This window comes from Macadamia integrifolia, chromosome 7 (assembly GCF_013358625.1).
Source record: "Macadamia integrifolia cultivar HAES 741 chromosome 7, SCU_Mint_v3, whole genome shotgun sequence".
NCBI lineage: Eukaryota > Viridiplantae > Streptophyta > Magnoliopsida > Proteales > Proteaceae > Macadamia > Macadamia integrifolia.
Window position 1 is genome coordinate 32,882,574 of NC_056563.1, and position 14,137 is coordinate 32,896,710.

General features: G+C 40.1%; 3 protein-coding genes across 4 annotated transcripts; 2 read left to right on the forward strand and 1 right to left on the reverse strand.

Moving 5' to 3' along the window:
* Window positions 1–1,140: 1,140 nt before the first annotated feature.
* On the reverse strand, window positions 1,141–3,135 carry LOC122084537 (transcription factor bHLH113-like). Of its 2 annotated transcripts, none has more exons than XM_042652848.1 (6): window positions 2,437–3,135; window positions 2,150–2,308; window positions 1,992–2,057; window positions 1,809–1,874; window positions 1,647–1,697; window positions 1,141–1,529 (listed from the first exon to the last, which is right to left on the reverse strand). In XM_042652848.1, the coding sequence occupies exons 1-6, from the start codon at window positions 2,719–2,721 to the stop codon at window positions 1,374–1,376; spliced, it is 783 nt and encodes a 260-aa protein (XP_042508782.1). In that variant the 5' UTR covers window positions 2,722–3,135; the 3' UTR covers window positions 1,141–1,373. The 2 variants fall into 2 exon arrangements, with proteins under 2 accessions (XP_042508782.1, XP_042508781.1); XM_042652847.1 differs by having other exon boundaries at window positions 1,641–1,697; window positions 2,437–3,134.
* Window positions 3,136–7,121: 3,986 nt separating this feature from the next.
* On the forward strand, window positions 7,122–8,909 carry LOC122084536 (pentatricopeptide repeat-containing protein At1g05600). The gene has a single exon (XM_042652846.1). The coding sequence runs from the start codon at window positions 7,240–7,242 to the stop codon at window positions 8,794–8,796; it is 1,557 nt and encodes a 518-aa protein (XP_042508780.1). The 5' UTR covers window positions 7,122–7,239; the 3' UTR covers window positions 8,797–8,909.
* Window positions 8,910–11,138: 2,229 nt separating this feature from the next.
* Window positions 11,139–12,581, forward strand: LOC122084538. The gene is made up of 4 exons (XM_042652849.1): window positions 11,139–11,553; window positions 11,671–11,766; window positions 11,912–12,073; window positions 12,302–12,581. Exons 1-4 carry the CDS (start codon window positions 11,290–11,292, stop codon window positions 12,353–12,355), a joined length of 576 nt encoding a protein of 191 aa, XP_042508783.1. The 5' UTR covers window positions 11,139–11,289; the 3' UTR covers window positions 12,356–12,581.
* The last annotated feature ends 1,556 nt before the right edge of the window (window positions 12,582–14,137 follow it).

Sequence of the window (14,137 nt, forward strand, 5' to 3'; positions counted from 1 at the left end):
ACAGCTATCATTTGACACGTGTAAAAATTGTCTGCAACCGTTGCACCAGTTTAGTGAGCATCGGTTCACTAGAAATTGCATCTTAAGCATGAGGAATTGTATTATCCACATGTGATTCACATGGTTAAGAAAAAAGAAGAAAATAATAAGTGGATAAATTGGTCAAGCCGGATCAAACTTTCCCATTTTATGACTGCTGTTTAAGTAATCTGTCAAGAAAAAAATTCACTATTACCTGGGTTGCAGCCAAATAACAGTCAAGGGAATGAAATCCTAGGGGTAAATTTGAAAATACCAACCTTGAGTAAATTTGTCCACTCCTACCCCTAAGATCCCATTCCCTTAGTTGGTGCTAGGGGTTGCAGCTGCTGCAACCCAGACAGCAACCAAGTTTCGTTCAATCTGTTATCAATCCTCATATGCTAGATATTGTCCCAATCGTACATGATAACGGCTATCATTTGACATGTGTGAAAATTGTATGCAACCGCTACACCAGTTTAGTAAGCATTAGTAAGCATCAGGTGACTGAAAATCCTTTGTGACGTGTCTAAATACTCTTAGCAGTTCAATGCTCACTTAACCTCACCGCTCGTCGATCGGGCACAGTTGAGATGTTTACTAAATTAATTCTAACCAGAAAGAGTCATGACATGTAATTTTAACACTGTTTGTACTTTGCAGTGTATAGCATTTAAGTATTCCAAGTATCAAGACTCTCATCGACCAAGAAAGACCACGTCGGTACTCGGACTACTTGGGGTGCGAACTTCTTGACCATCGAATTGATAGGACACAGTTGCAGGTTGCAGACTGATCCATGGAGAAGGACGACTGGCTCATCTCACGAGTCTACAGGTACGCACAACTCCTCCCCAGGACCACAACCAGGAAATGTTGTTGTCTCATCATCGTCTTCGTCGTACATGATTGTACAATAGATTTCATGCAAAAACGGAAACTGGTCTGGAAATCAAACGCTTTAAATTCAATTCCTTTGATTTGAATCATCACATGGGCTTTTCATTCTGATCTCCTCTGCTCCATTAACCATTTTCCTTCTGTTTTCTTCGCAGCTCATACCTAGAAGACACGAACTTCCAGAAACAACAAAATTTCTCCTCCCAAACACTCCAGAAATCAGTTTAATCAATTGTATTGGTTTTTTAACCACATAATCACACTAGAGGAGAGCTCCTCACTTTCCAAGAAAAACTTAAAATAAAAAAAAGGAAAAAAACCCTAATTATTTCATATGTTGTTATCTATTTTGATATGTAAATGCAGCCATGAAAGCAAAGAAAAGAGCCCAAAAAGAATCAGCTCTTCTGCTTTTTTTAGCTCTGTAAATTTTGTATAAGAAGTCTGAGAAGTCATTGCTTGGAGTTTGAGTTGGATGCCATGCCGGACAACCAGAAATCAGCTCCATTACTATTGGCCACGTGAGCCATGCATTGAACTGGAACCAAGCACAAGCCCCTGCTCCTCAGATCGCATTTTGATCCTTCTTCTTCCTTCCCTCTTCCCTCCTTGTGAAAAAAGGCAAGCAACATCAATTACCTTAAATTTTCATTTACTACTATAAGATCATACAGTAGTAATAGCAAAGGGAAAGTAAGAAACTAGAGATCTGGGAATACATTTACATGAACAGGTTCAGACGATGGCAGTCGCTGCATATACGGAGAACTCAAAACCTGTAACACAGAGAGAGAGAGAGAGAGAAATTCTCAGCTTTCAATTATATACAAATTTTTTTTTTCTCAGGTACTTCACGTCCCCACCACCATTAGAGACCCAGCAATTACCTGAACTTGGTCATGGAGAAATCTAATATACCCCATCGCTTCGTGAAGAACTGAAGCCGCGTCTGTCTGTATCAGTCAAAATCCCCAAAACCCAAATAAGTAGTAGAATAATCGTCATTATCGTATGCGACAGAGATGAGACAACCAAGTTAGTAAATTCATTTTCTTTTCATAATATTTCACCTTCCCGTAAGGACAAACAAGTTTCTGCAATGTTATAATCCGTTCTCCAATCCTCTCTTTCTTCGCCTATCAATCAAAATCACACAAATTTCAGAACAAACATCCCCATTAAACCAATAAAATTTTAAATTTGCAGAAGCTAAAAAAGAGATTGATACCTTTGCAGGCCCTGTCGAGGCGGGGTTCTCTGTTTTAGCCTTCTTGTTCGTTCTCTGGTTGCCAAATGGAACTCCTGGGACCAAGCCCGAAGCAGGAACCGATCCCAGGTCCAATTCATTTCGTTTCTTTTGCTCTATCTTAGCTTCTCCGCCTTGGGACTTCCCGGGAAAAAATTCCACCACCAAGAAAAGGGTAAATAAAATAACGCTTATATTCGCTCTAGAACCAAACTCTGTCCTGTTTTAATAATCCAAAGAAGAAAAAAACATTTGGGTTTTGTTCTAACCTTGGAGAAGCTACCAGTGCTACTGTGATTGCTAGATGTAGCCGAAGAAGAGTCACTAGCCGTGGTTCCCGATTTCTGGGCGACCACCCCATACTCACTGAGCGCATTGTCTCCTTGGTTGCATGGTTTCTCAAAACAGAGTATCTCAGGAGTGTTTTCTACCGGAAAGATAAAGCTTCCAGTGCCGGCCATATCAAGACTAGCGTCGTCTACGGAACCTAGAAAATCAGTGAAATTCCCGCCAGGGAACAGGTCTTCGTCGAAACCCTCGTTCACAGATGCCATTAAAGGCCTTCACAGAACTAATAGCTATAAGAGAGCAAAGTGGCGTGAAATAGGACAGAAGCCACAGAGGGAGATTGAATGGCAATGTCGCCTAGCGTTTCTAGGAGTAAACGTCGGAAGCTTCGTAGTCTTTAGTGATGGCAGGAAGAGACTGGGAGGACCCTTTTTCAGATTACAGCTCGTTTCTTGCTCAGAGTTTTTGTTTTCTTGTTTGGCCTTTTATCCATTCTTGTTATATTGCAGTGGCTGGGGCTCTGAAGCTCTGAGAGATTGAGACCTCTCTGAGAACTCCTTGGACTCTTGGACTGGAGGAGGGATTCCCAGGCTTCTTCGGTTTCGGTTTCACCGTCCCAGTCAAAAGACTATAAAAACCGCTTCCGTCGAGAGAACTGTGCCTGGTGCGTGTGGTTTCTCGTTTCTCGTTTCTCACCCGTGAAGCAAAGATATAAATGTTGTCAACGGGGGTAGGTGATATTACCGTTTGATCTGGTTACTTTTTCCTTTGGGGGACCTAATCACATGGTTACAATACACGCAGAAAAGGAGAATACAAGGAAAGCGCATAGAGGGCTCCGTCGCTAGCTGCATGGGGAGCCATGTGGAGGTTTTCGATGAAAAATTGCCGGAAAATATGAAAACGACGGCGGAGGAGAGGTGTGGGTCCACAGGGGTCAGTTAGCTGGAAAATCCTCGGCAACCCCTGGCACCTCAGAAGAGTCAGATTGTAAAATCCTAGCTGGCAAGGTGAGGGGTAAGAAAGACGACAAGGAAAAGACCAATTGGGGCCTGGGGCAATAACAAAGTTCTTGGTACACGTGGGATCTAGGTCAAAGTAGACGATTTTCTCCCAGGAATGGTCAAAACCCCCACATATTTGGTACATCTGACGGCTGCCGAGTGACGAGTGACGACTCTATCTACTCATGTAGTCATGTAAGAGTGTCAATCCGCTTGGTTCAGTCTTGTTTCGATTCGGTTCGATTCATAATACAATGTATATTAAACCCAAATTGATTTGGTTTTGTTTTGATTCGATTCAATTCATGTACATGGTTTTTGTATATGGGTTTATTTAGTTAGTATAAGGTCTTAGTTCTCAGTTCAAAGTTCGGTTTAAGTGGAATGACTTACCGAAACAAATAAAGTTTGGGAAGAAATTACAACCTCGTCAAGTTACTGTCCAACGATGTCAAATCTTATACTTTTCAATATTTTTACACAACATAACAAAAAATCCATGATATATGTGATTTCACAAAACTCAAAAAAAGTTGATTGTAACGTTTAATATGATTTAGATTTTGTTTATAAGGATTACACTTCATTCAGTTCAACAAATCATCGATTTTAATCTGAAACTAAAATGAATCGAATAAAATATCACATTTTCAAAATCAAAATTGAAAAAGAAAAAAATATATATTAACTACTCCATCAAGATTGGTTTTAAACACAGGATGTCAACTTTAATTTTAAATTGACACTGCCTTTACTATTAAGTTCTTCTTATGCTTCTCCACTATTAGTCTACCACGCTAAACCCCTTAATAAGTAAAGGGATAGAGTTTACTAATCGGCCCCTCATATGTCTCTCTTTCTCCTCCTACAGTAAGGGATAGATATATCATTTTATAAGACAAAGGAAAAAGATAGTCCCTTTTTTTTTTTTTTTTTTTTTTTTTGTAATAATGGAGGACAGAGATAGTCACACACGTGAAAGTGCTAGCATGCACTATGTAGACCGTCAACATTCTTTAACCCATAGGTAAATAAGTAAATAATAAATAAGTAAATAAATCCTAAATAAGAGAAGAAAAAACTAGAAAGGGAAAATGAGTGATTCCTAATTGTGTGACACTTACGCCAAACATAGAAGTCCGCAAAAATGATGCACACACCCCTGTGGAACCCAAAAAAACCCACCCTTGACCATGTGCACCCCCTCATTGGCCCCTACACTGGGAGGCTGGCCTCGATTGACCCTGACTATGAGGAGGGGTAAGGTTGATGCAAGGGTTAGGACAGACCAGGGATTAGAAGAAGAGGGAACAAGAAAAATAAGAATGAAGAAAACATATACTAGTGTAAATAATGGGAAAACAAAGCTTTGGTAATCCAAAAAATAAATAAAAAATAACTCATTGAGAAATAAAACAATTTATGGTTGTACATAGATGTCATAGAGATCATGTCATTGAGGAAAGTATTTACCTAAAGCTGCAAAGAACCCATTTATGTACTAAGAGTCAGTTGATAACCCACAACAGAAGGCATTCTGCCTAGAAAAGCGGATACTTTGGATCTTGGTTGGATGAAACGGAAGATATTGTCGATAAATAGAAGTACGTCTTGTTAGTGATTCTAGATCATTTCGACAATTAAAGATTTAAAGTTAACTCCACCCCTACATCATTCACCATCCCCTAATCCCTCCCTATTTCTTTATTAGCTTACGTAGTGCATATTTGTCAAATTTTCATTGCTAAAAATAACAAAATCCTAGCCCTAATGGCACGATACAGAGAGGGTGCATATAGACACTTTCGATTGCCCAACAAGAAATTGAAGAGTACTATACCATCAAGGCATCAATCCATGGTTTGACTCCTTGGCTAGTTGGAGTTTGGATCAGGTACTCGTACGAGAATCATTCTTGTACGGTGTTTGATCCACACTTGGGCTCCACTTAAAACCCCACATCATAAACATTAAGTTTTGATTGGCATACAAAGACGTAAAGAGAGTACCTATGTTGTCGAAACATGCAGTTGTAGGCTTGCAGCTATCGGTCTTCGTTGGTTAAAGCCTTCAAGCCTTGAAGGAGATCAGCGGCAAGACTTGGGAGTGAATAGAAAGCTCTAAAGCTAAAAGAGAAAAGTCTAAAGTACAAAATGAAAATTTGGAAACAATTAAGTCTCAAGTCCTCTATATAATTATATGGTAATATAATTAAGGTTGCTTAATAGTTATGCTTTATAGTATTATACTAAAAAAATCAGGGTCGAGGCCTCAACCCTCGCTTGCCCTGGCTTGACCCAACCTTAACTTAGGGACAAAAATTCAATGCCCTAATATGCCCTCAGGGTCAGGGTTATCGTAGGCTCTTAGCCTAGGCCCTATTTAGGTTAAGGGCGGGCTCATGCCAATATGGCAAACTTGCACTTCTATGTCTAGACAACGAGCTCTTGCCCATTATTTTTTTTTCTTGGAAAAGGAAAAAAGATGCCTAGTTGCATGCCCTTGAGCTATGCACATGGATGTGTGAAATTACCACTCACCCCTTGTGAAATAAAAAATATTCCATGAGTGTTGATGCCCCTATCAGCTCTCATTGCAGCAGTAATACAGACCACTTGACCAAGCCCCAACATCTTGCCCCTTATTTTTTTCTATTAATTTATTGCTAATTTTGGAGAGAGAATGCTACATGGTTGTGTGGCCCCAACATCAACATAGACCTAACCAATAGGAGCTTGCATTGAGGTAGGGGTGTCAAAAAAACCCGATCAGTTTGAACCTGCCCTTGCCCGCCCTGAGCCCGAATAGGGCATGGGCTGAGATTTCAGCCCATAGGGTGGGCTAGGGCTGAGAATTTCAAGCCCGAGGCTAGGTTGGGCTGAGTCTGGATTGAGGTCTCAACACAACTCAACCCGACCTGACCCAAGCCAACCTAATCCAATCCAAACCAACCCTGTATATTAAGTATGTAATAATATAAATATGTCAATTATTAAAAATGGGTACCTAATAGGAAAAATAGTTGTAAAAGGTATTTCGTTTTTCATAATCTATATATGTAAGAAAACCATAGTCTTTGGTCTTTGTAATGTATCAAGATCAAGTAACCAAGTAACCAATTGTATTAGGCTAGGTTGGGTTGGGCTAAGCCCGACAAGTTTGGGCTTGGGTTGAGATCTCTCAACCAACCTAGGGCTTGGTTGGACTTGGATTGAGTTAAGAGACCTTATGGTTGGGCTTGGGTTTTAAAACACCCAACCCAACCTGAGCCATTGCTATCCCAATGCTGAGGCATCCAACAAGAGGATGGTTATTTTGCACCATGAGTGTCTGGTTGTCTGATCGCACAACCAATTAGCTTTCTTTTATTTCTCTATCTATTTCCTTTAAATTTCCTACCAACTAAGTAGTATCTATTTTTTTTTAAAACTAAACAGCTTCGGAATGAATCTAAAACTTTAGGATTTGGATTACCTATAATGTAACATGGTGTCTGGCATACATCCAATACCTAGAAATACCTTGACAACGAGTGATTGTCTTAAGCTCCATGCCAAGATATTTCTGACTATTAAATGCACACCGGGCGCCATGTTATGCCACGAAGGGGTTGAATCCAAGCGGATTCTTAATGGTTTTAATTATGTTTAAAGAATGCAAAAATTTTCAAAGGCAAAAGGGTCACCCTTAGCTTAAAATATCTGGTTATTGCGGATCCTCGTGGTTTTCATTTTGATACAGATTTTCCTTTCGTTCCCATCCAGCAAGAAGACTTAGGAGATGAGATGGCCAGGGTTTCTCACACCAACGCATCTCTCTCAGCTCCTCAGAAAGCAGAAGCATCCGTTAACTGCTTTTCGAATCTTCAACGAGGCCAAATCCCGCTATCCCAATTATCGCCACAACGGTCCCGTCTACTCCACTATGATAGACATCCTCGGAAGCTCAGGCCGCTTCTCCGAGATGAAAGAATTGATCGAACAGATGAAAGATGACTCCTGCGAGAGTAAAGATTCTGTTCTTGCCAGTGCAATCAAAACCTACGCCGAAGCGGACTTGCTCGACGAAGCAATCTCTTTGTTTAAAAACCTTCCACAATTCAATTGCGTGAATTGGACTAAATCCTTCAATACCATCTTGGAAGTACTCCTGAATAAAGCAAAGTTCGAGACGGCACATCGTCTCTACTTGGAGAATTCAAATAGGTGGGAGGTGAAGACCCATCTCCGTTCCTTCAACTTGTTCATCGATGCTCTTTGTCGGAGAAAGCGTTCGGATCTTGCCCTGGAGTTATTCCAAGAGATGAGTGCTCAATCCTGCTATCCAGATAGGGAGACCTATCGATTGTTAATGAAAGGCTTATGTGAAGATGGAAGGCTAAATGAGGCTACCCATTTGCTGTATTCCATGCTCTGGAGGATTTCACAGAAGGGTTGTGGTGAGGATATAAGCATTTACATAATCTTGTTACACGCTTTATGTGACAATGGGCAAGTCGAATCGGCTTGGGAAATCCTTGCCAAGGTCTTGAGGAAAGGATTGAAGGCTCCGAAAAGGAGCCTGCAGGGTCTCGACCTGAACCGATGTCTTGATGGTGAAAACCCAGAAAGAATTAAGGGTTTAATCAGTGAGGCTCTGATCAGAGGTGGTATTCCTAGTTCGGCTAGCTATAGTGCCATCGCTTCAGATCTTTATTCCGAAGGCAAGATCTGCGATGCCAACAAAGTGTTCGATGAAATGCGGGAGAGGGGTTTTTTGCCATCAGTTTCGATGTACGAGGCAAAGATATCAGCCTTGTGTAAAGCTGGAAGAGCTGAGGAAGCTGTGAAGGTGATTGAAAAGGACATGGTGGAGGGGAATTGTGTTCCCTCTGTCACAACGTATAATATTGTGATGAAAGGCTTGTGTGATGAAGGACAGCCACTGATGGCCATGGGCTACTTAGAGAAGATGTCTAAACAGGTGGGTTGCTGTGCTAACAAGGAGTCTTATGGTATTTTAATGGATGGATTGTGTGGAGAAGATCAATATGCTGAAGGGAGTAGGGTTCTAGAGAGGATGTTGGACAAAGGTTTTTGGCCTTGTAATGACACTTATAATAGAATTATCAGAGGGCTTTGCCTAGTGGGCAAGAGATACGAAGCTGTGCTCTGGCTGGAGGAGATGTTCAGCAGAGGAAAGACACCAAAGAGTTCTGTGTGGGAGTCATTAGTAATTGCTGTATGTTCTGATATGGCCGAGGCTGGCGCTTCTGTTGTTGATACACTTCAACAGCTCACCAAATCCGCCCCTATTGAACCTTTTTTTTGTAGTGAGAACTCTGATAAAATGGTCTAGATGGAGAGGTGGAAGGGAGCTTATACAGATCAATGCAATTAAACTCAACCTTGTTCATTTCGTCTATTTATTTATGGGTTTTGTTAATAAAATAATTCTGTGAACAACGAATACAAGAACTCCTTTTGGCATCTAATGACCAGATACCAAACCATAGGGCTTTATTCCAGTCACCACACTTTTCACTAGCCAAATCTGAGTCCCATTGCTGTTGTCTGCTGGAGAGTAAGAGTTCAATGAAAAATGCTAACCTAACATATCTGTGAGCCTCACCGCCCCAATCACATCTCAATTTTGTTTGGGTCCTTCTAGGCATGTCATTAGAAATAATAAGTGTTTGCGACTAGCAGTACATGGGTTGGTCCATGTGATAGATGACCCCACATAACAATGGGTAAATTTTTGTAAAATGATCAAAATCAAAGTTTTAGTGAAATTATTAAATTACCATCAAATGGAGGACAATATAAAATACAGACATATTTTATAATTTTAGTTACTTCCTTATTTTAAGCTAAATGTATTGTCATATAACAAATAGTGATAGGAAAGAAAGCTTTTTTTTTTTCGTCCTGAATATATGTTATTTAAATAGTCAAAACCAAAATCAAATTGATTGATTATTTACAATTCGATATAATTCAGTCTTAAGGTATAGACACCTCATTGAGCCAGCTTAGAGTCGAATAAATTAAAGAACCTGGTTTTATATACTCCAAAATATTTTGAGTGACCGAGTCTAGCACCCATAACCATATGAGGCCCCCCTCTTTTTTTTTTTTTTTTTATGGCTAATGACGGATATCTAGGCCTTCGGCCTGACTAGTCCCGCGGGTCCATACTGACCTCACAACCGCATGGACCGGGTCATACTGGGGTTAAATGAGAACCATTAAACTTTCACTGAAAGCAGTGAAGAACACTAAATACTCCCGTGTGAGTGACCCAAAGTGTGCCTAGTGGGAGTCGGACTTAGGACGTCCGAGTTTACTGCTCGAACCAAGTTCGTTGCTCACCAACTGCACTACTCCCTTGGGTTATATGAGGCCTCCTTGAGTGCATAACAAGTTAAATAAAAACAAGGAATTCTTCAAAGGATTTGGAAACTAGAGAGGTGGTGGCTTGAGGTTATATCTTTGGAATAAGGAATCCTTTGGAAACTACAATTCGGGCATGGACCATTCTACCCAAAAGGTTGACAATCTAGATGGTCTGACTGGTTTGATCCCTTTGAAAGGTATAACAATAGTTTCGAATTTTTTTTTTTTTTTTGGGGGAGGGGGGGGTTTTTTCGTTTTGAAGGGTTGATCTTGTTTAGATCTTTCTTCTTAGGACTAATCCTAATGACCCAGTTCTTCTCATAGTGGTAGTGTTACCACTTTCATCAATCCTTGGATTTTTTTTTTCTTTTGGGTCTTTCAATCCTTGAATTCATGCTTTCAGAGTGAGATTGCATACAATCCTCTAATTCAAGTGTCTAAGAATGATCAGGAAAAAAAAAAATCTCTCTTAAATGCTGCTGAGAGAATAATTGAGGTAAACTAATCCCCAAGTAAGCATGGATATGCGATGAAGTCACTACCATTTTTCCAAATGTTATTGCACCTCACTTCTCTCGCTCTGCCCTTTAGGCTGTGATCATCCTTGTAGTAATTTCCTTTACTATTGCTCTAAGGCCATGCTTGGATGGGGGGAGATTGTTGGGAGTGGGAATGAGCAATGAAGTAAAACTTGATAACATTTCCAAGTATTTGCGAAAGATGCCATGTTTGGTTAGCTGAAGTGAGATTTCTTATTTTATAAAGGATATTCCCCTGTTGTTTTATTTTTATTCTCGCCACTCATCCTCTCAAAACACCCATCACCCAATCATCGCCTATGGCATATGCATGGGCACGTAAATTTAAAGAAACAAGGGTATGTTTTAAAATTCAATAAAAAATAGAAACATTTTTTCGTCATACAAAATAATTTTCATATCTCATAGAAAAGACCAACTAAACAAACCAAGGGTAGGAAAAATGCCCCTTTCCTTGTTTTAAAATTCCATTGACAAATGAAATCTACGGATCCGTTCCTCTCCAATTATTGGGCCACCCCAAGGACTCTCCGAGGGTCCCAACTCCCAAGTCCTCCCCCACCTTTGGATTAGTCTTTGCCGGCCCGAAATCTAGTCCCAAACTTTCACACCAGACCCTGTCAGCCAACCAAACGAGGCCTTTATAGAAAGTTAGAAACTACCTAAAAAATACTTTGGACACAGCCCATGGTTTTTGAGTCAATTACTCCCCCAAGGGCCAAGGTGTCTCTTTACGTTTTTCCAGTTCCAAATCAACTGATAAAGTCGAAGACGTCACTAATCATTTTCATAATATATAGGAAAAAAGGACCCTGCTTCAGTTTCATCTACCTAGAGCTTACCCTGAAGAAAGAGAGGCCAAAAACCCCAAATAGGATTATAGAAAGATCACCACTACCATTCACAGATCAGCCATGGGAGTTGGAGAAGGAGAAGGAGAAGGAGAGTGGGTGGTGAGGAAACCCAGTCGCAGCGACGAAGTGGTGGAAGCAGAGGAGCAATTGAGGATCGCCAGTAAGATCAAAGATCATTTCGACTCCATGGCACCCAAGCGACCCATCAAGCCCAACCGCAGCGAACCTGATTCTTCTTCTTCCTTTTCTACTGTGTCGTCCTTGGATGAAGAAAACGTTCCTGAATACCACAAGTTCCTATCCCTTAAATCACAACAATCTGATGTAGTGATTTTCGTCCTATTCCTATTCTTTTTTACAGTTCTTATTTTTAAAGTAAAATTTTGGTTTCTATAAATTCTAACAGGTCTGTGTCTGTGTCTGTGTCTGTCTCTGTCTCAGCCAATCTTTTCAGAAGGATCATCGTCTGTGCAAGAGGAGTTTGTGGAGACCCCTTACTACAAGGATTTGATATCGATTGACAAGCAACATCACACGGTTCGAGTTTAACTACCCTAATCCCCCTTCCTTCCACATCGTTTTCAGTATATATGAGATTAACAGTTTCCTTCTTCAATCACCTTAGATCAACAACCCATATGTAATTTCTAATTTGTAACTTGGTTGGAATGGTTTGATGCAGACAGGGAGTGGGTTTATAAGGGTGGGAGAAAGCTTCGGAGATGGATATGGTTTAGAGTTGAACAGGGGTGGTCGTGACCATGTGCGAGCAGGAGAGACGGTGGCTTTCAGAAGCAATCCAGCAACAAACGATTGGATTCCTAGCACCGAAGAAGCGGGCGAGGTAGTCTGAAAATCTCCGATATAGTAGAGACTTTTAGGTGGTTCATCAATCTTCGAAGCTGGGCGTATGTTGATATTACAGTATATAATCTTCTCCATATTGTTCTCTTATTCTCTATGATCTTCTGTGTGTTTAAAACAGAAAAAGCAAATTGTTTGAGTCTAGGCCTGAGTTGAGTTGATCTTTTGTGTGTCTTCATATAATACTAAATAATGAATTTTGATTCAGGCCAATTTCGTCTCTTCCAAACCCAATCGGAGCGAGAATTCATTGGATGGCTGAACCTTGCAGTCCTGCATCTTCATCGTCGACACGAGAGAGAGAGAGATACTATTGTGTTCTCTTGGAAACTTAGTCATGGTTTTCGCCACTGGAATTTTCTTTTTCTTTTTTGTTTTGTTTTTGATGGTGGGATAAACGGATAATCCATGTACTGATTCTAGCCAGATCCATGCATTAACGTTTTAGGTATTGGCAATGGTGTTAATTCAATCTTTTTAATTGAGTACCCAAGAGACTAAACTAATCCATTTCCATGCCTCCATTATAATAACAAAGCAGCTCCACCCACCGCAACCCCCACCCCCACCCCCACAACTCCCCATTGAAATGTCAAAAGTGGACCACTTCCTGTTGCTAGCTAGGCTTTGTCTAAGAACAAACAAGGGCAAAAATTATTTTTTAGGGGAGGGTTATCAGAGCACTCGGGTCGTTGCACGTATATTCACCTGGGTGTACATCAATATATGTGAGAATCTAACACCCAACACCTGTCTCTTTTATATGAGTGGGTTTGTTTTTCCAAACTTACCAAGTCATGTATTTATCTGGATTAAATTGAATTTAGTACATGTGAGAATTTAACACCCAAAATCCAGCTCTTTTACACGACTGGGTTCATTTTATCACGTTACCAAGCCATGAATTTATCTATATTAAATTGAATTTGAATAGTGAAAAAAGATTTCAACGGGCCACAAAGGGTAACAACAATCAATAAGAGTTTATTGATCCATCAAGAGGAAGGTGTAGACAGAAGCAAAAGAGCATTAACTGTGAATAGGTGAGAAAAATGGCCATAATACATCAACAGAAGACAATTATATCACAACATGTAACGCTGAAATCTGGTGTCCCACACTCCCACCTTTGGCTGGCTTATCCTTACTAAACTATCTAGAACTATAATATGTTTTAAGTGTTGTCAATAATGACATACCACCAGAAACATATTAAAATAGTTACTAACTAGTCGGCATCACATATTTACAGATCATGTTCACGTACAAGATAATCACGCACGTCTCTAGTCCATGGATTTGAAATCCATCAATTTTCTCTTTCTTCATTTAATAGATTCTAAATCCAAATGGCAGAGAGCCAAAGATGTACAAGAACAATCTCTAACGTGAACCTAATCCTGATCTGGATTCAGACTTAGAAGAGCTAACTAGGAAAGCATTATAGATGCAGACAGCTCACTGAAAAACAATTTATCATGCGATGCTGACTGACTGAATGTTCATTATTTGAGGCTTCCTTGCGAACAAAACGAATTTTTTTTTTTCCTTCCTCTCTGTAACCACAATGTAAAAGATACAGAACTCTTCAAATATCACAAGAAGAGCCTACCTCTTAAGGTTTCGTGTTAATACAGCAATACATCATACCTGCTCTTGGCCATAGACATGTAATCTTCAGCAACAGCTTTACATTTTCATCTGGAACTGCAAAACATGCACTATGGTCCTTGAGTTCAAATCTATCTTCAATAACAGCTCAATGGGTGCAATTGAAAAGTTAGGCTCAGCTTATGAGCATAATTTCTGTAAGTAATTGAGATGATGTCAAGCTTAAACTAATCTGTTGGCTGAGAGCACCACCAGCCACTAGGTTCTAGTCCCTTTCAAATCAGAGAAGGTAATGCTGTCAATTTAGGTATGAAGTATGATTTTCTAGGGGCAACCTCAAAGCTATAAACTTCTGCTCCAGCATGTGGTTTCCTTCACAGTAAAGCCATCTTGAAGCAAAGATTCATGAAAGCATTCTCACAAGAAAGGGTTA

Bases quoted from the DNA above. Each gene is read 5' to 3' on its own strand.
- LOC122084536 (XM_042652846.1), top strand. From the start codon at position 7,240: ATGAGATGGCCAGGGTTTCTCACACCAACGCATCTCTCTCAGCTCCTC.
- LOC122084537 (XM_042652847.1), bottom strand. From the start codon at position 2,721: ATGGCATCTGTGAACGAGGGTTTCGACGAAGACCTGTTCCCTGGCGGG. The intron at 2,058-2,149 runs GTATCAATCTCT...TTTGATTGATAG, and splicing joins CCTCGACAGGGCCTGCAAAG to GCGAAGAAAGAGAGGATTGG. The intron at 1,875-1,991 runs GTGAAATATTAT...TGACTGATACAG, and splicing joins TTGTTTGTCCTTACGGGAAG to ACAGACGCGGCTTCAGTTCT.
- LOC122084538 (XM_042652849.1), top strand. From the start codon at position 11,290: ATGGGAGTTGGAGAAGGAGAAGGAGAAGGAGAGTGGGTGGTGAGGAAA. The intron at 11,554-11,670 runs GTAGTGATTTTC...TCTCTGTCTCAG, and splicing joins TTAAATCACAACAATCTGAT to CCAATCTTTTCAGAAGGATC. The intron at 12,074-12,301 runs GTAGTCTGAAAA...ATTTTGATTCAG, and splicing joins GCACCGAAGAAGCGGGCGAG to GCCAATTTCGTCTCTTCCAA.